The sequence below is a fragment of the Aphelocoma coerulescens genome, chromosome 1A, assembly GCF_041296385.1.
Source record: "Aphelocoma coerulescens isolate FSJ_1873_10779 chromosome 1A, UR_Acoe_1.0, whole genome shotgun sequence".
NCBI lineage: Eukaryota > Metazoa > Chordata > Aves > Passeriformes > Corvidae > Aphelocoma > Aphelocoma coerulescens.
In genome coordinates, this window is record NC_091014.1 from 21,128,395 (window position 1) to 21,154,531 (window position 26,137).

At 41.0% G+C, this 26,137-nt stretch overlaps 1 protein-coding gene across 3 annotated transcripts in view; it reads right to left on the reverse strand.

Annotated features, from left to right (window-relative positions):
- The window catches only part of MAPK11 (mitogen-activated protein kinase 11), a 31,898-nt gene extending 12,303 nt beyond the window's left edge, over positions 1 to 19,595 (reverse strand). Inside the window, exons 1-6 of one of the 3 annotated variants that reach the window (XM_068996078.1) lie at positions 19,277 to 19,594; positions 6,073 to 6,202; positions 4,659 to 4,717; positions 3,449 to 3,560; positions 1,237 to 1,266; positions 1,053 to 1,100 (exon numbers count right to left, since the gene is read on the reverse strand). In XM_068996078.1, the coding sequence (XP_068852179.1) occupies positions 1,053 to 1,100; positions 1,237 to 1,266; positions 3,449 to 3,560; positions 4,659 to 4,717; positions 6,073 to 6,202; positions 19,277 to 19,389 (492 nt within the window). In that variant the 5' untranslated portion in view covers positions 19,390 to 19,594. Of the gene's footprint in view, positions 1 to 1,052; positions 1,101 to 1,236; positions 1,267 to 3,448; positions 3,561 to 4,658; positions 4,718 to 6,072; positions 6,203 to 19,276 lie in introns of all 3 variants that reach the window. The other 2 variants (XM_068996058.1, XM_068996067.1) reach the window with 2 other exon arrangements.
- Positions 19,596 to 26,137: the final 6,542 nt, after the last annotated feature.

The window sequence follows — 26,137 nt, forward strand, 5'->3', positions numbered from 1 at the left end:
AGCAGAAAGCAGAATAACAAATGCTAGACAAAGAGGTGCACAGATTTCATAATAATATAAAAAAACCAGTAAAAGTCTCCTTTACTTACAGTACAAAAATATAGTACACATTTTAGAGTACATGATCAAACACAGATGACCCACAAAATTCCACAGATGCTGAACATACATGCATGAAGACATTAAAGAGATAATCATGAAACTTGCTGAGCATCTGCAAGTGTCACTAAATCAAACAGGAACTACAGTTTCTCACCACAGATCCGGATTAGTGCAAGAACCTAACTGCACTGCTCTTATTCATTACTGTGATTTTTTGCTGATCTTGTAGTATTTGGAGTCTTTTCTTAAATCCTTTGCAGCTGGAATAAAGTGATTACATCAGAGTCTTAGAAACAGGAATAAAGATGTTTCTGCCTGTCCTGGAGAAATGTTTAACTTCTCATTCTTAAGCTTAAAGGCTTAGAAAGCTACAAGACATCTTTTCCTTCTCCAGAGTCTCATAGTTATTATGTAGTATCATATCACACAGACACACCAAGAGATGTATTTATATAGATGTGTACATCAAAATAGCATTTGAGAAACAAGGATTACAGGGTTCTTTTTGGTTGGTTGGTTGAGTTTTATTTGTTTGTTTGTCTTACTGCCTGTAACTGGTAATAATGGTATATTTTTTGCCATCATTATTTAATTTAGCTTGTATGTTCTATAGGTACAAAAATGAAAGTTGCTACAAGGCTTCACCTATACATGGCTGATGCAGATACGTATCACAGGTCAGACTCTCAAGATAAACTCCATTAAGTACTCACTCAGGGGCCAAACTATTATCTATGTACCATCTGTGTGGTACAGAGGGATTCTGCAAAGATATTTGCATTCATACTAAATTAACATTTGGGAGAAAACACATGTTCACAGAAATGGGCAAGTAGCAAACAGTTGAAATGAATGGAATGAGACATAAAAATGGTAACTAATGTTTTTTTAGGAAACTGTCATCTTGAGAGTTTTCACAACACTCTTTGCTACGACAGCATAATACCTACCCTCAATTCACAGTCTTCATTTACGGCTAGGTTACTGGGCTTCAGGTCCTGTAGCAGAACACAGAGAGTTAGTCAAGTACTATTTCAACCTTTTAAAATATATTGTAACTATGTCTTAGCAACACATTTGATGCACAGAGGGACATACTACATTCATTTTCATCACCTCATAGACTGAACTCACCCGATGGATGATTCCAGCTGAGTGGATATACTGTGAAGAAAAAAAAAAAAAAAAAAGGTAAACTTTGAAGTTAGAGGTGAAGGGAGGTCAAAGCCACTTGTCTTATTATTTGCTTCTGAGACTGACTGTTTTATAAACAGGAAATACTTACGTCATCCCATGTTTTCAGAGGTATGTCAAATGTCAAAACCTCCCTGTTTTGTCTTATCCAGAACTGGATATTTCAAGAAAGGTAACCATGAAGACTGGATTCTACCATGAAAGGCAGCACTCACAGTGATTCTTCTGTTTTGTTTCAGCCTTCTCTGGATGTCCATGTTGATCAGCTAGTGGCTAGTGCAATCAGTGGCCTAGGGAGCAGCATGGTTGACTCCTACATGATGTACATTACTTTCCCATACTGTGAACACTGATGTGGATGAAAGCAGCCACACTTGCACTCTGGGACAGGTTAGTGACCAAAATACCCACCTAAAATACCCACAGCATTACTGCAGGTCCACTTTCAAAGCAGTATTTCAGTGGCTATTTCATGTCTCTGCTATTTTACATAAAACATCTAAAATCAAAAACTGAGAAAAGCTTACTCTGTCATTGCCTATTGTTCTCCAGTTAGGATTAACAGCAAATTTACCTATGATCTTATCAACCAGCATCAGCCAGACCTTGGAAACCTTCTATTCTCTAGAGGTGAATCCACCTTTTTTAGGAGAAGGAATTATACACAAAACCTGTACAGCAATTGGGAAAACCCAAAGAGAACACAAGGGCATTCTTCATGTTTACCAGAAGGCAGGGTCACCTCTCAGTGCTCCTCACAGCAGCTGTAAGCAGCTGAATGAACAGGAAACCAAAACACTGCTTGCAACAGGAGCTGTGTCCCTGCTCTGCTGAGACAACCACAGGAGCCCCTCCCGGTGCCACCAAGCAGTTGTATACATGATCAAATGTTCTCTGACTAATGAGACATGAGAATTTCAATTCCAGAAGAGAGGAGCCACCAGCAAGCCCTCCCCTTTCAAACAGAGCCAGAAATGCACCTGAGTGCATTTCTGAAATTAATATTCACTTAGAGCACAGTTCTTACTACTATTTAGCTTTGACACAACATAGACTTATATTCAAAACCATAAGGAGGATAATTAATGCCATAATCCATCTTCCTAACCAAGCTATTAACTCACGTAAATGAGACAAAGCAATTAAGGGCTCAGTTTTGCAATTTTTATTCACTAAAATCTGTACTTAAAGTGATGGAATCTGCATGCATGAATAAGAATTACTGTCTCAGGCACAAGGTGACTTGCTGAAAATCATGTAATAAGTATATTTCAGAGCCAGTATTTACCATGGCTTGCTTTCAAACATATAATTATTTTCTGTGCCTAAAATATCAGTTACTGTTAAGTTAGCTAGTAAAGCTGCTGACCTCTCTTTTCTGTTTGCTGGTATCTTGGGGAAATCCATACTGGTCTGAGAAAAAGCTTAGCACCTAGTAATGGGAAGCATTACCTCCACCTTCCCCTGTTTATAGACACTTGTATGTTAAACATCAGCAAAATGACACATATTTTGATTCTTTTGGAAGAAAAATTTGCTGTATATTCATTCCCCATCACCTGTGTTATTTAAGAGTATAAATTTTAACTGATATGATTGAAGGAAACAATGACTTCACAGGCAGAGTAAATCCTAAGTGACTGTGTGCAGCATTGTACATTGCTGGGATAAATTTCTACTTCCAGACATTTCACAAGGGACCCAGCTAACTTGGTTATCTCTTCACCCATGTGACACTCTCTACAAAAATCAGGACTGTGGTTTTTCAAAGTGGCTCATGTCTTTCAAAGCACAAATGTGAGTTACTTTCCATATTGTTCTTTATCCATTTCGCATTCTTCAGAATTTTTTAAACATTGTATAGCATAATATTGTCCTGCAATAGGAACTGAAATAGACACTGATCTAAAGTTAATGTTCAATGGGAGCATCACGTGTATTGTGCATGTAAACATTGGTAGGCTTGGGGGTTTATTTCTGGTTAGAAAATTATCTGATAATTTCTGAAATGATTGCTGCTATTTGTGCACTTCTAAGATATTAAAAGAAAGAAGTTTTTAAGTACTCTCATTGCAACCAACCAGTCCTTACTATGACATTTAGATTTCTGACTCATTACTACAGCATTTAGATTCCTGGACCCAGACAATACCTTAAGACCTCGAAGTAACTGATAGATGAGAAACTGTATATGATCATCTGTTAACTTCTGGCACTTCACAATGTTATTCAGGTCAGCACCCATTAAATTTGTCACAAGATATCTGTGAAAGTAAAACAGTGAGAAAAAAACCACAGAATGGCAGAACATAAATCTTCTAGAAAAGTATCTACACAGGCCATGTAGGTTCCTTTTCCACTGTCTAGTAACACATTTTATATCCTTCAAATCAGCCATGAGCTCTAATAATGCAACCACTGCTATGAGACTTAATATAATGAAAAAGAAAAGTCCTTACAGTATATTAGAATCTTTTATCTCTGTTTTCTCCATGACACACTACAGCAGTGATACATGCAACATATTTTTTGATGAAGAGGAAGCCTCACCCAACATCAAAGTGGCAGCCTGAGGCACCAAAACTATAGGACCTCCAAGGCCCTGGAATGTCGGATGATGGAGGGTAATATTAGAGTGGTAGAAATAAAGAGTGTTTTGTGTAACTTCCCTCCCTGTTCCCACTGGAAGTTTTATTTTTTGACAAATTTTGCAGAAACATTGATTCTTTTCCAAATACACTGCTGGGCCAAAAGTATGCATCTCTCATACCCAATTCCCATTTGTGTAATTTTGCCCCAGAGTCAAAGGGGTTTGGTCACTAATTTCTGCGGAGACAAAAACATATTAATTACTATTTCTTCTGCTAAATTGTTTACCTAAGTGCTTATACAATTATGTAAACCAAAAGGAACTCAGCATAAATTGTATGTCTGAGTCACACCAAAATATACCTAGTTTTAGGTTAGCCAAGGCTCTAGCCTAAGTTTACCTTGTCTCAGTTAACTAACAGAATACTTTCCTATATCCCTGAACTCTACCATCTATCAATGAAAAAATAATCTACAGGTTACAAACACACAATTGAACTGGAAAAGTTTAAAGTTTGTTGGCATTTATGCAACATTAAATAATTTACTGTATAACTTTAATCTAATTTACATAATTTAAATTATCATTTAGAAAAGTACAAAACTTAGGCCCATCTCCCTGCCTCCTCTTTTGTGGGAAAGTTGCAAAAAGATTTTTACAAAGCTGACTGTGGCTGGAAGTCTTTTAGAAATGTATGGTCTTCCTTTTTAAAACCAGAATGGTATTAAATTACTTAGTAACTAGTCAGAATGATTTAAAAAATTTTACTTACACTTCGTTAAAGTTTTCTATTGATGTTGCAGGTGTAAAAACATCTAGCAGTCCTATAACCTGTCAGGTGAAAGAAGGCGATGGAAGTGACATTTTATTTTTACAAACCTGTAAAGCAACATGAATTTGTACTGACAGTGCTCAGCATTTTTGGGATGAAACTTACAAAAATATCACATATGGTCATACTGAAAAATGATAAAATAGGTGGTCTATAAAGGTATCAGCAATCTTAATTACAAAGAGTAAAAACAAATAAAGGCAGAAGTAATGTCTCATTACAGAAAAGCTGACACATGCCTTATACAATAGTTATACTGTAGATTATGCACACTTTCATGAGTTTTCTTGGTCTGTTTTTGTTAACTTTTTTATCCTTTCTCCGGGATACTTTTCAATCAACTGTATTTTATTCAGGCTTCAAGTCATCAAGCTACCTTTAAGCAAGTGGATGGTCCACTGAAATCAACTGTTTACCACATAAACTTAGACCAGTACTCATTTATGTGGGGTCTTAAGGTCTACTGTCTTTCATTTAACTATTACACTGTTGTCAATTGTAATGAGACTAATCTTCCCTTAACTTCTCAACAGAATCCAAATACAGCAAAAGCAGGTTTGAGGTGTGGGGTTTTTTCCTGGGCTGATGTTTCAAGATGTTTCAACAGTAGTGAAAAGAACACTTTTATTACTTTAGTTAGAGAAGAGTAGGATGACTTGTTTTGAGTTCCATTAACCTCATGTACAAGATTTAATTAGGTATATTTAAAACAAAAATGCAGCCTGTCACTGAAAGCTTCTGAAGTCCAGTGACTACACCTAAGATGGCTAGGTCCAGGTATCTTGGGTAGCTAGATGATGCCACGAAGATTTTTTGCCTTTTCTTTTATACCCGTTATACCTTCTTACAACTTCTGTATTCTTAGTGCTTTTTGCCTACATTCTTGGACTTGCTTGTCAAGCTAGGAGGCTAAACATCTGAGAAGCTTCGTAGGTAGTGTTTAGTGTGCCCCAGACCCCAAGGTCAGAACACATTCTGTAAACTCAGATAGAACCATCCAGGGGAAGGTTCCTTCGGGAGGGAGGCCCATTCAAGCCTCTCACTGGGGAATTTTTGATAGATATGCTAATTAGTAAGACCTATAATGTTATACCAGATCTTTTGGGGGCATTGTGGTGTGCATTTCAGTGCATTTGACCTGGATGTGTGCACCTAAGGATCCTTAAAATAAATACCAAGGTAAAATCCCTTTTCACCTTCTAACCGTGTTTGACTCTTGATTTTAAGACTAGGAAAAGGCATCATAGACAGTTGCATATACTTTTTGAAAAAGACTGTACCTAACTGAAATTAAGCCTATATTGTAAACTTTTGTAATGGAAATCCAAAAGGAAAGAACTCACTCTCCACTTACGTTCTCATGCTTCATGTGCTTAAGCAACCGAAGCTCTCGGTAGGTCCTCCGGGCATGGATAAGTGATTGAAAAGGTCTTGAAAGCTTTTTCACTGCCACCTTCTGTCTTGTTTTGGTATCATAAGCTGAGCTGGAAGAGGGAAAGAAAAAGTCCACATTGACGAGATGTTCTACAGCAAAGCACTCAACCAGTTCACTGAAGGAACCTGTACTCTCTTGAGGGCTCTTACCCCTTCCTGTACCCTCTTTCACCTTCTCAGGGACTGCAACCAGGGAGCCAATCAGCAGTAACTCCTGAGTGTTTGAACTCAGGTCCCTTGTTTTCCATCCAGCAAATTACTGATGCTTATGGTACTGTTCAGGATTCATCCCCAGGCAACCCTTTCCCCAAATGGCAGGAAAAGTAACCAGACAATTAGCTCCATTAGTGCAGCTCCAGCCTCCAGCTCCAAGGCAAGGCTTGTAGGGAATATGGGGATTCAAACTGAAGTTTGTTCTTACTGAGCAAATTGGAACCTTCACTAATTAGAGGAACACTGCCTTTGTGTCTATGAATATTAATTATTATGTAACATTAGCTTGCTAGACGGTAATGTCCCCAAACTGGTACCAAATTAGGATGTTGATATAACCAAGGCCATGCCTTTCCCAGCAAGTGAACAATGGGCACATCTTATACGCTATATTTAGGACACTAAATATACAAGTCAATATTTGCAAGCGAGGGAGACTCACTCTTTTTGGGCATTAGAAAGACATGACAAGCCCAAGCCACAAATGACTGATGTCTGATATGTAGCGCAGGAATAGAAATTATCCCTGTATGTATTACTTCATGACACTACATAGTACAATTATAAAAATTATAATTATAATTATATTTGTTACCTCCTCTTACAAAAAGTTTCTTTCAATTGTCACTGTTATCTATTAAGTAATTGTGTTCAATTAAAATACCTGGAAATTTTCAGTTTGAAGTGTGGATAACACTATCTGTATTTGCTAGAGAGTACTAACAGGTCAAGAGCCTTCTGACACATTTATCTTACAGAACTTTTTTGGAGTTACAAACACAAAAATTAGACAACATGAAAAATGCAAAGAGTAGAATGACAACAGTCATCAGTCACATCAAATGCTATTAACTTCTGCACAGTGTTTTAAACACTCCTACAAATTGTTGTAGGACACACCTGCTAGAGACAAAAAAACATTGATCGTGCCTGGAGTAGCTCCCAAACTAATACACTGAGCCTACAATCAGCTCCAAATAGGCGGACTCTTACACATATTTGGTGCTATGCTGAAGTCATGAAGAGCCAAGTGAAGAGCAAAGCCTTTATCTGCAGGATAAGGTGGTGTTTCTAATCAGAAGAAACAAAGGATACAATCAACAAAGGTGCAGGAAGAACAGTGGAATCTGAAAGGTGATTTCCTAGAATTCACCCAACCTCCATGAGGCCAACCCAGAATTTAATAAAGACAGAATAGAAGTAAGTAGATTTAATCAACAAGTTTCCTGCAGGCACTATGGAAGGAGGGAGTCACTCATGAGATAAATGAAATAGATAAGCAGATTACTTAGCTAGTTTCTTGCAAGAATCACAGAAGCTGATCTTCTGGCAAGTTTTAAAGGTGTAGAGTGCTGTGGTTTTGCTGAGCTACTCAGAAAGTGCCTTTCCTGAGCAGCAGAAAGAATCCGTAGGAAGGAGAAGACTGGTATCACTCTGATGAGTGGATGGAAGGGATACAGCAGAGAAATTTGTTCCAACAGTAGGGCAGGGACAGAGTTATTCAGGATATAAGGATGCTGTGTGGCTTAAATACATGAAGCAGCTCAAGGAACAAACAGTGTGAGAAGAATTGACAACAGAAATATTTTGAATTCCACATAACCAGCCACAGGGACAACATGAAGGTTGCACAAATAAATCTAAAGAAATAAAAAAGAAGCCAATGCTTAGCTTTTAATATAACAAAGATTAGATGTAATTGCTCTGCATTTAGTCATGGGCAACAAAGCCATTGGAGAACACTGCCAAGTCTCATGAATGCGTACTATCTATAGGCTTTCCAATTTTTTTGGGAAAGGAAATGTTTATCCAGGTAACTAAATAACATTGCTCAAAACAGCAGTCTGTTTAACATCTCATCTTTTCTGCTAATTCCCAAGCCTTCCCACTCATGCTTGTACCAGTTTGTGAGATACTGTACACATTATAGAAGGCTAGGAAGAATTAGATTTTAAATCCTGTTATCATGATAAACATCACTCTCCTCCCAGTTCTATGTTCAAATGTGAGTTTCAGTGGTTTAAAAACCACTGATCTTTAAGATGAATTGCTTTTTATCCTCCATATGACTCAAGGCTGCAAAGCTTTCAGATGGTACAAAGCACGATCTTTTTAGCTTCAGTAATTCTTATGACAGCAGATTTTAGACCCAAGATGGAATCACATATGGAGAGAGGAGAAAAAGGACAGGGAAAGGGAAAGGGAAAGGGAAAGGGAAAGGGAAAGGGAATGGGAAAGGGAAAGGGAAAGGGAAAGGGAAAGGGAAAGGGAAAGGGAAAGGGAAAAGTTGAGTCCTGAGACCTCCAACAGGAAATCATGAATTGAAGCTGCATAGGCCAGGGACTGACTTGGTTTAAATTAGTTTCTCCACACTCAACTAACTGCACTAAATTATAATCAGAGCTAATGCCTTCAATCTCCTTCCTTGCCTGGTTTACTATCATCATAATTCAAGTTATTAACAGTAAAGCATTCAAAAATAAGTTTCACGTTGTTTGAACTGTCTTGTTGGTCAGATTCAAGGATGACTTGCATATGTGATCTCTGCTACTGCCTCTGTGATCACATTTTTAGACTAGATCTGTCTTGCTATCACATCGTCATAGCTACAATCTGATTTGTCCCCCGAATCCCTCATCAGCTGCTGAGTAAACTATTAGGTGGCAAGATGAGTTGCTTCCCGTTCTGTGTGATTTCCCCATGAATGCTCGGCTTTCAGAGTAGTCCCTGGAGAGGACATCTCTGGTCCCAGTCACAGCAAAAATATGGGCCCACCTGTGCTTGGCACCTGTAAACCCTTCTTTGAGGGCCTGTAACCAGAATGATTAAAATGACTGAAAACAGCTTCTTAAAAAAACCCCAAATCTATACTGTTAACTAGCTCGATTTAACAGGGAAGAAAAGGGTTAGAGGCCCTCTGTCATGGTTTAACTGCAGCTGGCAACTAAGTGCCACACTGCTGCCTGCTCACTCCCCTCTGCCTCCACCTCAGAAAGAAAAAGTAAACCTTATGTCTTGAGATACAAACAATTCAATAATGGAAATAAAACATAATAAAATGTTTTCACAACGCCACATAACACTACTTTAGACAGGCTTTCTATCATAATTTAGAAAGAAATAGAATTACCACGATCTTTTTAGTTAACAAGAAACAACTTTATAACAATCGTAGCAATGGCTTTTTCAGATATGATTTTTCTTGACCCAGAACCTATTAGAGTTATGACACATTTTTTGCTGTCTCTCCTTTTCAAGATCAAGGATAAAAAGCCATTACTCTGCTGGGATGGCATCATTTTCATACAGATTAGAGACTTTCATTTAGTGTGATTTTCAATCATTGCTTAAATTAGACTCACCTTTTTAGTGTTGTCAACTCCAATATTTAATAATTCTATTGAAGTTCCACTAGATGAAGTATCAATTTTTATTTATGAGCACATTTTCCCAGTTCTTAAGATTTCAGAGAAAAGTTTGAACATAGGAAGCCACTGCAATCCAAAAATTCAAGAGCCAGAAGCATGGGATTATAACAGTCTCAAGGTAACTTTATAACTTTTGATGGGACATGGATTTTGGTAGCTGATGCTTATAGCTACGGCTGTACAGACAGTAATTTCCCTAGTACCCATGGAGTTTATCCTCAGTGGTTGCAGAGCAGTAAAACTGGACAGACAGGCCATTCATGTGTGCAGCCTGCTCAGACCCCTCAGGGACTTTGGAACTAGAAGCACACTATTCACCTATGGCTACTTAGTCTTTGGGATCAAATTTGCATGAACAGCTGGAAGGTTGTTTGTAGGAGCCTGATCTTACAAACCACACATGGAGCCAACTTGTATCCTATTTAGTAAACTCCAGTACCCAGTGCAGGAAGAATCCTTCCTGGGATCAGCTTGAACTACAGCCAGTCCCTGAAATTCCTAACACTTTGGGCTTGGAGAGGGTTTACTAGTTGGGCACAGCACTATCCACAGTGCCTGGAAAAAGTTCCTCTTGAATGCAGTGTTCAGTCTATGAGTCCTCTTCATTGCTGGAGCCAGCTCAGGTGTAGCTGATGCACCATGAAGGCATGACCCAAAGCTGGTTGTACGTGGAGCCAGTCTTGTGTCTCCAGCAACATTCCCATCTGCTGTAGGTTACCCATGTCAGACAACATTCCATCCCCATCACTCTGGATAACCACAGGATTTTGATTGTCTACAAAGTCTTTCACAAGCATTATAGCTGGCCAACTTAATTAGGTATATGCAATCTAAGCAACTGATTAGGGGTTAGGTGCAAAAACCAGAAGACTAACTTTTCCGATTTTCTTTTTTTATATAATTCAGCGTCTCAGCTTGTGAGGCTGTTACCTTTACATCATCAGAAGTTTGACTGGCTGGACACACTATGCCAAAACTTGGACAGAATGCTGTACACAGCACATGTGACAGTGACACTGGGTCTGGTGTTTCTCCATATTGTTCCAGGATTCTATTTTTGTTTCTTTCACTGCAGCACAAGTTTCTTTCCTTCAATGGGTCACATTCATCCAAAACGTGTGAAAATTCCCCATTATATGTAACTGTTAAGAGGAAGACCAAAAAAAAAGAAAGAAAAAACCCAAAAATGCAATTCATGCTCAAAACACAGGTTCACAGTTTTGAGTTCTTATCTGCAGACCTCAACACCCTTTCAAGTACCCACTGACTCCTTCCACTGGAGGAGACATGAACTTCCTCGTGGACAGATGTCCTCTTAATTTGTAAGATCCTAAATTGTCAAGAAAAACAAGTAACAGCAGCAGAAGGGTCTGTGTGAGCAGGTATTGGAGGGGAAAGAACTGAAGAGGGATCAACACACAGAGAACTTCATCACTGACAGAGGCAGCCCTTACAGCACCCTGTACTGTCAAGTAAGACACAAAAGAGGGACCACAGGGACCCTGCTCTGGGACATTTTCTAGTAATTTCATGTAATTTGGGTTCCTACAACTACAGTGAATAAAACTCTTTTTCACACTTCTCATAAATGTCATGGAAGTGAAAGAAAAGTCATCACAGGAATAACATGGATTTTGTTTTTTGTTTGCAAAGTTTAGTTTGTGAGCTTTGTCTTCTGAGACTTATCTATCTTGATCTTATTTTTTAAAATACAAATTTTCATTTATTTTAAATTTAAATAAAAAGCTACTTTTTATTGAGATATGCAGTAGTCTTGAAAAAAAGCACACATAGCATCCACCCAAGACCAGGAAATGGACCATATCAGCTATTGGCAGTGAAGCAAGAGAACAGCAAACAGCTACCCACGGCCATTTTAAGTTAAGCAGTAAAGTAAACTCAGGAAACGGTTCATTGGTTTCTTCTTCATAAATGTTTTGTTACTGTTTTGCAAGTTCATGCTGGTGATTTTCACTTGCTAAGAGCTAGCTGTAAGGTTTGTTTGCTAAACCACACAAATCACAACATATATGTGCATCAAAAGGAAACCACAAAGAAAAACTAGATGGAAGCAAGAAAAAATGTGAGAGGATGAGTAATGGGAAGCTCTGAAACTACATGTTAATCTTCTCATTAGACAAAAAAAACCCACTTGCTTGATGATGACAGGTTATTGTACTGTAAAAATTACATCCCCTCACTTAGATATTATTCCAGTGCACCATGCTGGGCACTAGCATCAGTGGTTTTGGTTTTAGTACAATGACTGTTAATTATCTCAGATTCATTTACCCCTAAATCTAAACATAAACCCATAAAATATCTCTTGCATATGCAACATAATTGCTTTATAACCGACATAAAAATATGTTGTTTTTTGGTTTTAAGCAGACATTGAAAAATACTAAAAAATAATTGCTCTCCACATGTTTATGTGAATACATCATCAGCTTTTGTTCAATGTAACATGATCATAAAAGTGCTGTATCACTGAATCAGCCTCTGAATCCACAAGCCATGTTTTATTTTCTGATCTGTCTCCTGTGCCTCCACAGTGACTTAAACATTTAAATAACTTTACAGAGGAGTAGTCACACTTTTTTAGGCGAAGCTACAGACAGCACAGCTTGTATCAGTGGGAATGATGCATTTAAAATCATGGTTGCGAGAAAAACATACAGAAGGTTGGGGTCATAAGCAGTTAGCTTCCTCAGCATGTGCAACCAGCTCATGGATACTAAAATAATCATGTATTTTAGATAGCCTAAGCCCAATGTCAGTATGCAAACAAGAATATCAGTCAGCTGCCACTAAGCCAGTACAGTGCTAGTGGCAAATGTGTTCCATTCAGCATTTCAAAAAAAAAAGACTGACAGGTAGTTAGTTACACATTGTGAGCTTCAAAGCTTCAGCTAGAAATGCCTGCAGTTAATGTGGATATAAAGTTTAACGTGAAAAATATTGGTGCTTTCAAAACATTAAACAAACCTATACAGACAAAATCTCACTTATATTTTGTCCTTCTTTTTCCTACTTCTCCCCCTACTTCTTCACATTTCCTGTTTCCTCTCTCTACAACAGCCAAAATGTGAAATGGTAGCAATTTACTCCAGGGTTATGTAGGGGTTTAGAAATGTCCTCTCTCTTCCCGACTGTATGGGCAGAACTAAGATACTGTATTTTTGATACAAGCCAATAGGTTCTGAAATTGCAATCAGCTCCTTGTGAAGTTGTACTGAAGCAAGCAACTAGGTCCTAAGACTTTCAGGAGTCTGGGACAGGGACTGTGTCCCCAGCTGCAATTATTGCTGACAGCAGGACAGGAAAGGAGGCAACTATGCCACTGCTGCCTTATGTAGTGAGGAATGTATGGACCATAAAAAAAATATTGAAGTAAGGACCTAGAGAGAATACCCTCTGTTAATGTATTCTCACAGCCACACAGAAGGCTGCCATTCCATGACCTTTGCTGCCTTTCTGCCACAAATGGCTCACCTCATGACTTTCATCTCTCTTCCATCCCATGCCTCCCCTTTCTCTAAAAAAGATCTCATTAATTCCCTGTGAAAGAAAACCTGCATAATACAAAGTGGTCTTCCCCACTTCTTAACCTTGTCTTTTCTTCACCTTTCCTATCACCCTCCTCAGACACACTCAGGTGTCATCTGCTCTCAAACTACTCCACAGGCTTAGTGACAGCACCCTACATAGACATCTCTGTCACAGCAATTTTCAGCCTTTCTCATCCTTCTCCACAAACATCTCCGTCATTATAAGTGTTCTTAGACATTCTCATTTAAAATAGGGACTTTGATGCCACTAATTACCACTTCCCTTTCCTTTCCCAAGTCAGTTAACTACACTGTTCCAACAGTTGGAAAATACTCAGGATGAAACCAGACAAAGGAATGACAAACAATCTGCATTCCACCCTAGTACTCCACAAAACCACTCTCAACAAACTATCCAGTGATGTCTCCCCAGCCACTGCTCAGAAACACCCTTCCGTCTTCCTTCATGCATCTTTCACAAAAATTGCTAAATTCTTGACCTTCCTTGGCTTTGTAGCTGCAAATCCCACTGTGTCCTCATTTCTAATGGCTATTTCTTGACGTTCCTCTGAGGGTCTTTTTCACTCTGCAACATTTTTTTGTTGCTTTGATTATTTTCATCCATTTACTCCAGCAATACTACTGCAAAGATCCTCCTTCTAATTGGTAACATTGACCATGCAACTCCTTTTATTTAGTTCTCCTCTCTGTTGCAACCTCACCTTCAAGGCCTTGTTTATAAGTATTGTTATTACATATACTGACTTTTAAATGTTTGCTGTCTCTGACTGGACTCTCATATCAGCCTTCATCTCAGCTTTCAAGCAAGTGTTTGAATATGCTTAGAAGGGCCCATCGTAAATATCCGCAAAACTAATGAAAGGCTTCAACACTTTCCTTCTGAATGATGCATACCAAAACCAGACAACTCCTAGAAGATCTTGGACAGCAGTATTTTAACAACATTGTGTGAAAAGTTTGCAATAAATATAACCATTTGTAAGATGAAGTTCAGACTCTGTATTTGCATTGGAAACAAAAGACTTAATCAGAAAGAAATCCAAAGGAAGTCCACTAAAATCTACAAATGCCCTGGATTGTGCATTTAGCCCGTAAGGATCTATACCATCTTCAGTTTCCAGCTGTATTTACACACAGCAGATGTGTGTTACCACTACTCTAAAAGTTTATCTCAGCATTTACTATTTAGAATAGCATGTAGTGCTACAGTGATACACACCATAGCTCCAGTAACCTGATCTCACAGTGTAAATCATACACTCAGTATCATTACAGCTAACTAAATAGATACTTAAAAAAAACCCCCAGAAATCATCAAGTACAATCTTGGATGAAGGAATTTTCCTCTTTGTCAGCTAAAGTCAATTTATATCAGCTTTTAAAAACCCTGACATGCTACTGAGTTGTCTTTGCATCTTCTTAGAGTTCCTCAATGTGAAAAGGATGGTATCAGCAGTGTAATGTTCCAGTAATGCAAGCTAATGCCCTCAAGCATCTGTACCATCTAAGCAGAAGCACAGAACGGGATGGATGGCAGGAAAGAAAGGGTTAACCTTCAAGATTAGACCATTCTGCTTCTATTTTTCCACTTGTACTTCCTCAAAGCAGAACTGTAGCCTAAACACCATTCCACCTTCCCCAATTTTTACCCAAAATTAGCCAGAACAAAAACTTAATGAATCTTAAGCACGCACTCACGCGCTTAAAGTTAACAGGATAGAGGGATGCTGAAGTGTTGTAAATTACTTAAGGCAGGCTTTGCTTTCCTGCTTTTTTTGAACTGAGGCCTGTGTCGTACTCTGACTTAACACGCCTCTTCTTAAAAATATGTTAGGTCACCCGAGTTGGTGTTAGGCATTGCATAGTCTTAAAATCAAAAAGAGATGGAATGTAAGTACTATTGATGCCAACAGACTCTGAGGAAACAGTGCAGGAGTTTATGGTTGGGAAGAAACTGAACTCAGTTTGGTTAATTTTGCAAGGTCTGTTCTTTCCAAAGAAGGCAGAACACAGATCCTGCAATATGCTAATGGGAAACAACCTGTTGGAGAGATCAGAGATAGCACGCTGCAGAATGCTGTCAATCCCTCCCAGGCAAAAATAGGACTAAATAGGTTAGACGACAGTTTACAAAAGCTGGCATAAAAAGAGGCATACAGGCTTTAAAAAAAATCCAAAGAACAGGAAACCAAAATCTATACATGTTACATAATTTGTGGTATAATAAGATGCTTTTTAAAAAGATGAAGCTCTTTCTCAAGCAGGTAGCAACGCCACCTCTAAGAGTAAAAGGTGGTCAGGTACTGAACCACAATGGAACTACCAGTGCAACACAGCTGGAAAGCACAGATGCTCCAGGCTAAATGCCCCGTTTATAAGTAATATCACTGGGACAGCTGGAAGACTCAAACACAGCCAGAATTCTTACATTAAAAAGCAGAGTCATAAGGAAGAAGAATTTAAAATTCAGTTTGACCTGAGACATAGTCTCTTTCCTCTAGAACTGAAAAGAAAGGGTTGTAGATTAAGACTACATTGTATAAGTAAACTATCTTGCTCCCCATCTAAATGGTTTAATTTAACTTAAATGCTGTAAAACTCTCAGTTAGCAGGTCTGGTGCCTGGTCCCTTAAGAGCTCTTGACTTCTGTGAGAGGTAAATGCAACTTTAAAGGCTGGACACTAAAAATGCGTATTTTCAAGAAAACTTTAAATTTAACCAAGTTTTAGTTTGAGAAAGAGTTAAAATAATTGTCTAACAATAAAAAGAACTCCCTCACCTTGATAGGCAAAGCTATAGCACAAAAAGAAAACAACTCCAGACCAAACCAGTTGTGCAGGTAAATTTGATACTTGCTAATAAAAAACAACCCCTACAAAAAAGAGAAATTAATCAAAATGTACTGTTGAAGATACCAATGATAATTTTACTTGCAACTAAACTACTCCCCCCCACCCCTTCCCCAGGGCTTTTAATTTTTTTCCTAAACTTAAAAAATCAGATCTGACAGTGGCAAATGACAGAACATACGTGAGCTTGAATGGCCACAGGAGAAAGTTCAGGTAAAAGAAAGCCTTGCACAGAGCTAAAGTACAAGAGTAACACAAAAAGTACTGCAAGGATTAACTACTTGAGAGAAAGACCTCACAGCTCTCTCTGTGATTTACATAGATGCTAAAGTGCAACTCTGCTTGGCAGTGCAGCTGAGTTTGGAGGATTCCCAAAAACAAATGTTCTTTGCGATATGTCATTAAAAAAGTGAGAAAAGCAGGAGAGCTCCTTATGGTAGAGAAGATTTGGGTTTTCTACCTATTCCACATCTAAATAAAACCTAAACAAAAAAAACAAACAAAAAAGCACTGTGCTTGGTACAGATATCTCTCTAAAAGTGAATCTTTTAAGCCAGTAATTTCTATCTCCACAGCATATTTGATGCACCTGCAACTAACACAAACACGAATTCTACTGGACTTATGAAATGTCAATAAATTGGGCCAAAACACAGCCTCCCGACACAAGCTGTTCTACTGATTTTGAGCTGCAAGCAAAAGATGCTTAAATGCAAGTATTTACAATATGTTTCTTATTACCAGTTACCAATCCTGTTATCCAAGTCTACTGGCTATGACCAATAATTTACCGTAAAAAAAAAGAAAAAAAGGGTAAACCTGGAGAACAGTTTCACTGAGGCAGAAAAAATTTGTTACAACTCTATTCTCGTTTCAAAGCCAGCGTTTAGAGTTCAGGACCTTGGCTTCTATTCATCAAAGCACTTAAGAATTTGTTTAATTCCAGTAGGTTCTGTAAGACTTAAATATGTTTTTAGATATTTTACTGAATAGGAGTAAAATTATTCACAAAAGCAATATAGCATATTACTCAAGGGAATAGTTACATCTCGTAGGTCTCCTGGGTAAAGCAAATGCACACAGACAGAAAAAAAATCAATTTCAATAGACACTAAAAATAGATGGCTTTTCTCAGGGAGATGTATACCTTTTCCTCACATTCAAGCTTCTGTTTGGGTTTATGGTTCATTGATGTTAACAAGGCTATTAATATAGAGCAGTATTTTATTGCTATATTCTATTTATAAATGTCTATTTTAGAGTCAACCTTTCTCATAGCATCTTCCAGTCTCCATTTTACATCTCAGCTCCTAGGCTTTGCAATTGATAAAATTACTAGGATTTCCTTGGCTGTGCAGACAGTTTCAAAAACCAAAGCACCAGCTGTGCTGCAAGTGAACCACGACATGTTTTCACTTCCTTTGCAATTTCTCAGAAGTCTTGACATCTCATTACAAAATTCAGTAAAGTAGGTCTTTCCCTCAAAACTATGTCAGCATAAATAGGGAAAATAACCAGAAATGCAGTTTCAACTGGAACACAAGAGTAGTTACTCTGCTACTGTATATCTATCCAGCTCTTAGTTTACTTCCTCCTCTTTTATTTCGCAAACTAAGATTTTTATAGTATAAATAAATTAGGTCCTTGTGGAACTATTCCCAGCAGATGATCACATGCTTAACTACAATGGAAGGTATCAACACTCACATGGTATTTGCCTAGACCTCCCTGATGCAAGCATAAATTAGAAATAATAAAATAAGAGAAAAAAATCAAAGATACTTCACAGCAGTCCTGAGTGTTTCTGCTGATTGTTGGAAGTTTTCTTAAATGCATATTCCTAGCTTATGTGTAAACTTGGACATTTCACAGAGCTAGACAATGAAGCAACTAATACAAAACTCCATAAATGTTCTCTGGTGTCTGACTGTGAAGAGAGAAAAAGTGAGAACTACTGCATGAGTTTAGAGCATTGTAAAAAGTAAAGTTCTAAAGAAATTTTTTTTTAGTACTTTTATTTAAAGTAGTACTTGTATTTAAAGGCCCATTATGGATTGTTTTATGTAATTCCACTTACCCAGCTTACAAAAGAAACACGACGCTTTCTCAAAAACCCCTTAAACGCCACTATTATTTCCAAAAATTGATTCAAAGCTTTTATAAGCGTAGTAAAGCGTACATCAAATACTAAAGTAACAGCCCAACCTGCACTGGGAGTTCCCGAGAGCGCCAACATGACGTAGGAATTATCAAAGAGAGAGAAACGTTTTATGACAACATGTGGCAAGCCCTTCTACAACCGTAAGACGCCGAAGCCTTTGGGCGGCAATCTGTCCTAATTTGTGACCCCCCCCCGAAAGCACCGGGTGAGCCCCCGTCTCCTCCCTCAGCCTGCCCCGCTCCCGGGGCTGCTCCCATTGTCTCGGCGGACAGAACTCTCCCCCCGCCGCGGATGCCCCGGGGCCTCGCGGGATGTCCCGCTATATCCCCCGCCTGGAAGGGCCGCGGCCGCCGGGGAGCCCTCCGGGCCGGCAGCGGGCCCCGCTCCGACAGCCCTGCCCCAGCCCTGCCGCCGCCTGCCCGTCCTCCCCGCTCGGAACCGCCATGACTGTGCAGGATTCTCGGCTTCGGGGCAATTCTCCCTCCGGCGGGCGCAGCCCAGCCGGCAGCGGCCCCGCGGCGGGCGGTCACTCGGTGCTGGCGGCCGCGGGGAGCGGCTCGGCGGCACTCCGGAGCCCGGGGGGCGGCCCGCGGGGCAGCGGCGGGAGGGCGGGCAGCGGCTGCCCCGGGGCGGCGGCGGGCGCGGTTGCCCGGGTGACGGCGCGGAATGCCCGGCCCCGCGGGGCCGCCGGCCGGGGCAGCGGGGCGGGAGCTCCGGTGCCGCTCACACCGGTGCCCGGCGGACACGCCCCCGCCCCGCTGCCGCCGCCGGGCCCCCCTGCTCCCCGCACACGACCCCCGGCGCGGCGCGGGGGCTCCCGCCTGCCCAGTATTGTCCGTCCTCGCCGCCCGCCGGCTGCACCTGCCGGCTCCCGGCCCCTCTGCCGCCGCCCCGCACCTACCAGACGGAACCGTAGGCACCGGAGCCGACGGGGGTGAGGTTCTGGTAGCGCTGGGGCACCTCCCACACCGTCTTGTTCAGCTCCTGCCGGTAGAAGCCGCCGCGCTCGGACATCTTCCCGGAGCCGCCGCCGGCAGCGGCAGCAGTAGCGGCAGCAGCAGCCACCCCTCAGCCGAGGCGGGCACGGCCGGCGCCGGCAGGGAGGAGGGACCGGGAGGGGAAGGGGAGGGGAAGGCGGTGGCCGAGGGGGTGGGGGCAGCGGCCAGGGCCGGGGGAGCCCGGGTGGGGACGAGAGGCGTTGGGCGGAGGGGCCCAGGAGCCCCGGGGCGGCAGCCGGTGTCTTCCCGCGGGGCCACCCGGGCGGTTGCGGGGAGTGGCGAAGCGTCGATCCCGCCCCGGAGCATCGCAGCCGGGGCGGTGACGGACCGGAGCGGCAGCCTCACCGCATCGGTCGCCCCTGCCCGAATGTGCGGGAAGGGCCCGCGCCGCCGCCTCTGCTCCCCGCGGTGACGGCCGGACCCGGTCATCCCACCCTTCCCCTGGTGTCTCTCAGGCTTTCTAAAGCCTTGCTGACACCTTTCTTACTTTGCCACGGCCACCTGAAGCTCCCCCTCGGCCCGCCAGGCTCCCCCCTTCGCCGGGGTGCCGTCCGCGGGGCCAGCGCGGTCCCCGCTCACTGACGGAGCCCCGGGCACGTCTGGGATTTTCTGGGAGTCCTCTGGTGCCTAAAATTTCCCCTTACTGCATTGAGTCTCTCAGTCATCTGAGTTCTCTTCATCAAGGAAGACTCGAGCCCTCATGACAACAGATAATCTTGAAAACTTTGAAAGTCCAAAATTCACAGACCGATTAAAGGTTCACCGACTTCTTTACTGCGTTTTTTCTTCTCTCCAAAATGTGCCTTATACAATATCTCAATACTTCCAGAATCATTGCAGCACTACTGCAATGTTACCAGTGCATTTCTTTATGTATTATTTCCTTCCATGGCTTCTTATGCTTCTTGAGCACCTGTAAGTAACTTGAATATGGCCTGTTTGCATAGATTTAGTGTATTCGGATTGGTTTACAACTGCCTTTGAATCACTGCGGAATATGAATCCTTGCTTTTCAGAACCCTCATATAAATCCACTACATTCTTATACCATGGATTGCAGTTCACTTTGACAAATAGCTGCTCAGTTTGTGCTAGAACATAATGTGAGTGTAGAGAGCACATATACTTGAATAGCTGTGAGCATGATGAGACAGAAGACAAGTGTTATGGATGCTCCAAACACTGAATGGTTCAAGTTCCAGGTCTGAAACCTCAGCCCATGTTGCATGACAGGACTTCCATACTAGGACTGTTCAAGGGAACAGCACCAGCAACATGGCATTTTCTGGGTGCATTTCAAATAAAAAAATACATGAATGGTACTACTACAGCCCTCCAAAGAGTACCAAGTGCTCCTAGAGCAATAGTCTAGTTCTCACTTCTACCCTGCTCTACGGCTGCAGACCTCTCCAGTTCTCTCCAGACTGCTCCCTGGTCCCACTTGAATTTCTATGCTAAGGGCATAGTGCTTGAAGGAAGTGAAAAGTGTGAGAAATCCAACAATGCATTAATTTATTGTATTTTTCTCAGCACCACTGTATGGAGTTTTAAAAACTGAATAACAGTGCAGTGACACTACACCAAGCCAAGAAGAAATATTTCTGTCACTGCCATCCCCTGTCTCACTTGCCCCTAAAGTAAGTGGCCCCACATGTTTTCCATTGCTAAAATGGAACAAATACTCCTACTTGCTAACTTTATTGTACTTGGTCTCTAGAGGTGTTTCGGTGTATTAGATTATTTCTTTTTAACTGCAGCTATGATTTTTGGAAGTTGAATCTGTCCATATCTGCCCAATCTTTTAATCGTGCAATTTCCACAGGATTTAATTTTAAATATTAGTGGTTAATATTGGTTAATATTTACAGTTGGTCTCAATTTTCTGTCTTCTGTGAGTTTCTGACAGTTATTTGTATTGCAATCATGACTCTGAAATTGTGCTTGATATCCTGGTTTTATTGGATACTACACAGATGGTCTTCTGCTGTGTGTAATGAGGGAGGTAATGGAAAACACCAAGATTGAAGGACAGCGTATTTGAGTTGTCTCAGGTAAGTTACAGGCCTCCAGAAGCGCCCCCATAAAGCAAGCCCTGACAGCTGCCTCTCCCATGGCAGAATCAGCTCATCCATCTTTGCCGGCTCTCAGAAGGAAGAGGAAGAAGCAGAGAAGAGACAGCTCCCTTGTCAGCTGGATTCTTCTCTTTTAGTTGTAGTTTTACGGGAGGTGTGAAGGCATAACGAAAAGATAAAGTCACAGCTTCTGCTGTACATACATTGCCGCCTTAGGAACTTTCAGTGCCTATACATGAAATTCTGAAATACATGAAACTGAGCCTGAAGCTGTGTTGGGACTCCCATGGACAGGGAGAGTCCATGGAACTGATGTGGGCACTGCATACCCCTCCCCACCTTGCCTTGACAGCATCTTGTGTGACAGCTCCTCACCAAGTCAAGTGCTGATGGCTGGAGGGCAGTGGGCGGCGGGACTCACTGCACTTCGCGTATGACACCAGGACTGGGAAGGAGGCCCATGTGCTGCAGCGGGGCAGGCTGAGACACTCAGGCAGTCTGTGGGCTAGGATCAGCTGTTCGAGCCTCGTGGCTGGTGAGGGAGCCCTGGATTCAGGCATGAGGAAGCTGTGCCCCCGGGCAGGGTGGGATGCACAGTCCCTCAGACACACAGCAAATCCAGCAGGTACCAAAGGAAAAAAACTTGCTGTCAGGGCACTAACTTTCTATTGTGGCTCTTCTCACACTGCAGTCAAACCCTACATTACTCTCATTAGAATAAACCTCAGTGAAAACAAAGGAATTTATTATTTTAGCCAGTTGTGAGTTACTAATTTCCAGTTATTCCTCATTCTTATTTTTTTGAGTTGGACTTGATAATCCTGATGGGTCCCTTCCAACTCAGTATATGATTTTACCTCCTTTTTTTGTTTGATATATTACAGAAAGCTTGCACATCCTTGCTACTGTCCTCCAGGCTCCTTTTAATTCTCATTTATTCTCTCTCTAGTTCTGTTTTTATATTCAGTTTAGAAATCTGAAATTTAATATATAATGGAGTTAAAAGATTGCAATTTTCATACTAACAATAAACATGAAAACTCGAAGAAAGAAAATGCCACCTTAGTACTGAAAACATATAATTTCCTGGTTGAAACATAATCATATTATAGTAAACTCAGCACTGATTTAAAAAAGACTTTGAAAAACATAGGACAGCCTGTTTGCAGTTCAGACTGTTCTCAATGCAACTGCTGTAAATATAGGATAGCTCTAACTAAAAATCTACCAAGTATCAGTGAGGTTTTAGGATGAACCGCCTTGGTTCTGTCACTATATCTGTTACATACGTAACTTTGTACTGGAGACATCCATTAATAGATTTCACCATGTCCACCTTAAGTTAATAATAGTAACATAGTAATATTGTGAAGGTGCTTCCCAGGCCACTTTCTTTTGAAAATGTTGTAGGGAACATGTAACACCTTCATAAAAGAAAAATTTTTATTGGAATGTTACATACATTGGAATGTTATTAGTGTTAATGATAAAACATTGTGGTAATTAACTATGGTTCTGGTTTTATTTGCAGGTTCTTGTGAATTTCTCAAACTACATCTAGAAATATGTAATTATAACATGGGAAAGCTGCCACTGTTTGTAATGACTGAAAGACAAGGTACAAACAGCAGGAAAGGCCTAATGAAGCCCTCTGTAAATAACAAGTCAATCATTACCTACTCCTAACACATTGGTTTCCATGAGATTGCTCTGCCAGGGACCACGTATCTTTGTTACTGAATCACAAGACACCTGCTGCATTTGCCCATGAAATACTCTCTTATTTCTGCTATTAAGACTCGCTGTTGCCAAATACCTATTTGGAGGCCTTCATAGCACCCAGGTTGATTCAGATGACCTGCTCCAGCCTGAGACTTTTTGTCCTGTTAGATCTTAGATATTTAAACTGGAAAAGTGTTTTTTTTTTTTAATCTTATGAGAACATGAAGGGTCTTGCATTGGAGAAAACTTAAAATTTAGTTACTCATTTTGAACATCAAGTTTGATCATGAGAAGTCCAAGGCACTTCATACCTATGATGAGGTAGGAAATCAAATGAGAAATCCTGCTATTGATTGAGGACTTTAAAAATCTGGCTTACATCCTAGTAACTACATGGCAAGAATAGGTTTTTATTCTTTCTGAGAAGAGAGATTCTAATAGGGATTAAGTTCAGAGATCAGGCTTTGTTTCCTTCTTTTCCACATTCTTTCTCTGTGGAATTAGGATGGCCACTACATATCTCTGCACTAGCTTTCCACATTTATAAACTGAGACTAAGATTGTTTTCTTATTTTAAGGATAAATATATAAGACTGTGTTGGGGTTTTAGAAGTTCTCCTAGTTTTTTTCTGTTAAAGGAATTTCCCCCCCTACTGTTGCTAGGGGAACAAATGGCCAGGTGCTTAAGAAGAACAAAAGACCTGGCTGCTCTTTTTGTTTCACCTGGGGCCGGAGCAGCCCTGGGATCCCAAGCCCGCCTTCCCAAGCCCCGGCCACCGCTGCCGCTTCGAGCCTTCGCTATGTTGTAGGCCTGCTCGCCCTGCCTGCCCCGACCCCCGGGGGGGGTTCTCCGTTTGGATACACCTCGTCTGCCATCCGGGATTTGTGCTCGTCCCTGCCGTTCCAGCCTGCCGTTCCAGCCTGCTGTTCCCGAGAGTCCAGGACCGGCTGCCCAGGGGTTTGTGAAGCCTTTGTTCCACCCTTCCCCGGGATCCCAGGGCACCGGTGCCGCGTGCTCCCCGAGCTCGCTCCGGAGCGCCCCCTGCAGCCGCGGGGGAACCATCGCACCTGCCCTGCTCACCGGGAGCCGCCAGCGCCCCTGCCGGCTGCGAGCGGAACTGCACCCGAGGGGAAAGGGCCCGACAGCCGAGAAGGCTGGGACTGGGTTTGTGATTGTTTGCTGTTACTGCCAGAGTTATTGTTGTTTGTTTGACTTGTTATACACATATGGATATATTATAGTAAAGAACTGTTATTCCTATTTTCCCACATCTTTGCCTAAAAGCCCTTGATTTCAAAATTATAATAACTCGGAGGGAAGGGTGTTGCATCTGCCATTCCAAGGGAGGCTTCTGCCTTCCTTAGCAGACATCTGTCTTTCAAACCAAGACAGACTGATATTACCTCAGATAGTAATAACACTTGTACTAGCTAGGCTTATTGTTTGCAGACATTGATAACAATTTTTCACATATTCCTTTCATACTGCTGAGGATACAAGGTGGGAAGTATTTTCTAATATCCTGTTAAAATAATGTAATTCTGACAAAAAATTAGTCTCCTTTACCTGAAATTACAGGGAAGTGTATCTTGGCCTCCTGTAGTCTACCACAACAGGGTGGCAGTGTTTTTTCTTCATGCAGGAACAACACGTGGCTCTTGCTCTAAGATCATGTTGCTATTAGATTTTCAATGTGATTGGGACTGAAAGCAGGCTAGCAATTGGTGTCAGAAGTCTTCAAAGTAAATTAAATAAAATACAATATCCTGCTCAATCATGTCAACAAGAGCTTCTCAGTGTATGTACATTCAGAACAAGGCCATCATCAGAAAAATAAATAGAGATTTAACTTTATAATAATTCCTAATTAAGCAAACAAAGGTCCAGATATGAGGAAAGGCTGAAAAGGGCTATTAATATATAGTGCTATATTTTGCTTTGTATTTCACTTGCAATCCATGTAATTATGTTGCCTGCTGTCTCACAACAACTCCATGATACTTTATTCTTATGCATAATACAGCATCACTCAAACACAGTCTAATATTGACATGTATAATCAGTAGCTGCAGAGAGCCCAGCACTGCTCCCATTCAAGTCAAATTTCATTATGAGAATGGGAGCAAGAACACATTGTTCCAAATGCATTAATTTGGGCTTCTGTCCTGAATATACATCAGCTGTAAATTTCTTCACAATGACTGAGGTACTCCAAAGATAAAAGCAGATGCAGATGTAAGAGCCCACATACACCAAGCTCTCTGCTTTTCTGATGCACATTAAGAAATCACACTCAAGGAAGACTGTTTAATTGCCTATTGTGTTGTCTCTTTTGGCTCTAAAGAACACCATGGGCTCTTTAAAATGGCTGTGCATTGCTAATCATGAATTCCTCTAATCACAATCCAAAAATAATTATGTATTGTAACAATTATATTAACGAGTTTTCAATCTGGCTAAAACTGTGCTTATTCTGCACACAGCCAATATGAAGAAAAGTTGTTACTTACAGGACTTCTAAATACTGTGGGGTTGTAGATGTGTACAAACTTGCACCTACACCAGTAGGGCTGCTCTGCCTGATGCCTGTGAGCTTTGAAATATGGTAAATTCTGTTAGAGTGCTTTAAAAATATGCAAATATTTGCAGTTGAGGGAGAATAATATGAGAGCAATATCTGATTCAGCTTTAACTCTTAATGAACACTTACAGAAAATTGATACCAATGCAAACGTGTAAAAGCAGAACACAAATTTCTAGTAAATTAGCCTGACTTAGTATGAGGTGCATGTATTCACATGTCTTCATTTGCCATCTGCTACTCATCTGCAGAATTTCATACTCCAATCTGGTGCTGTTCATTTCCCATAAAGCAGTTACATTCAGCCTTGTCATACTGAAAATACTGCATCCTTCTTCATAGCTGTGTTTTTCAGTCATTATTTGACATATTGTGAGGATACAACTCA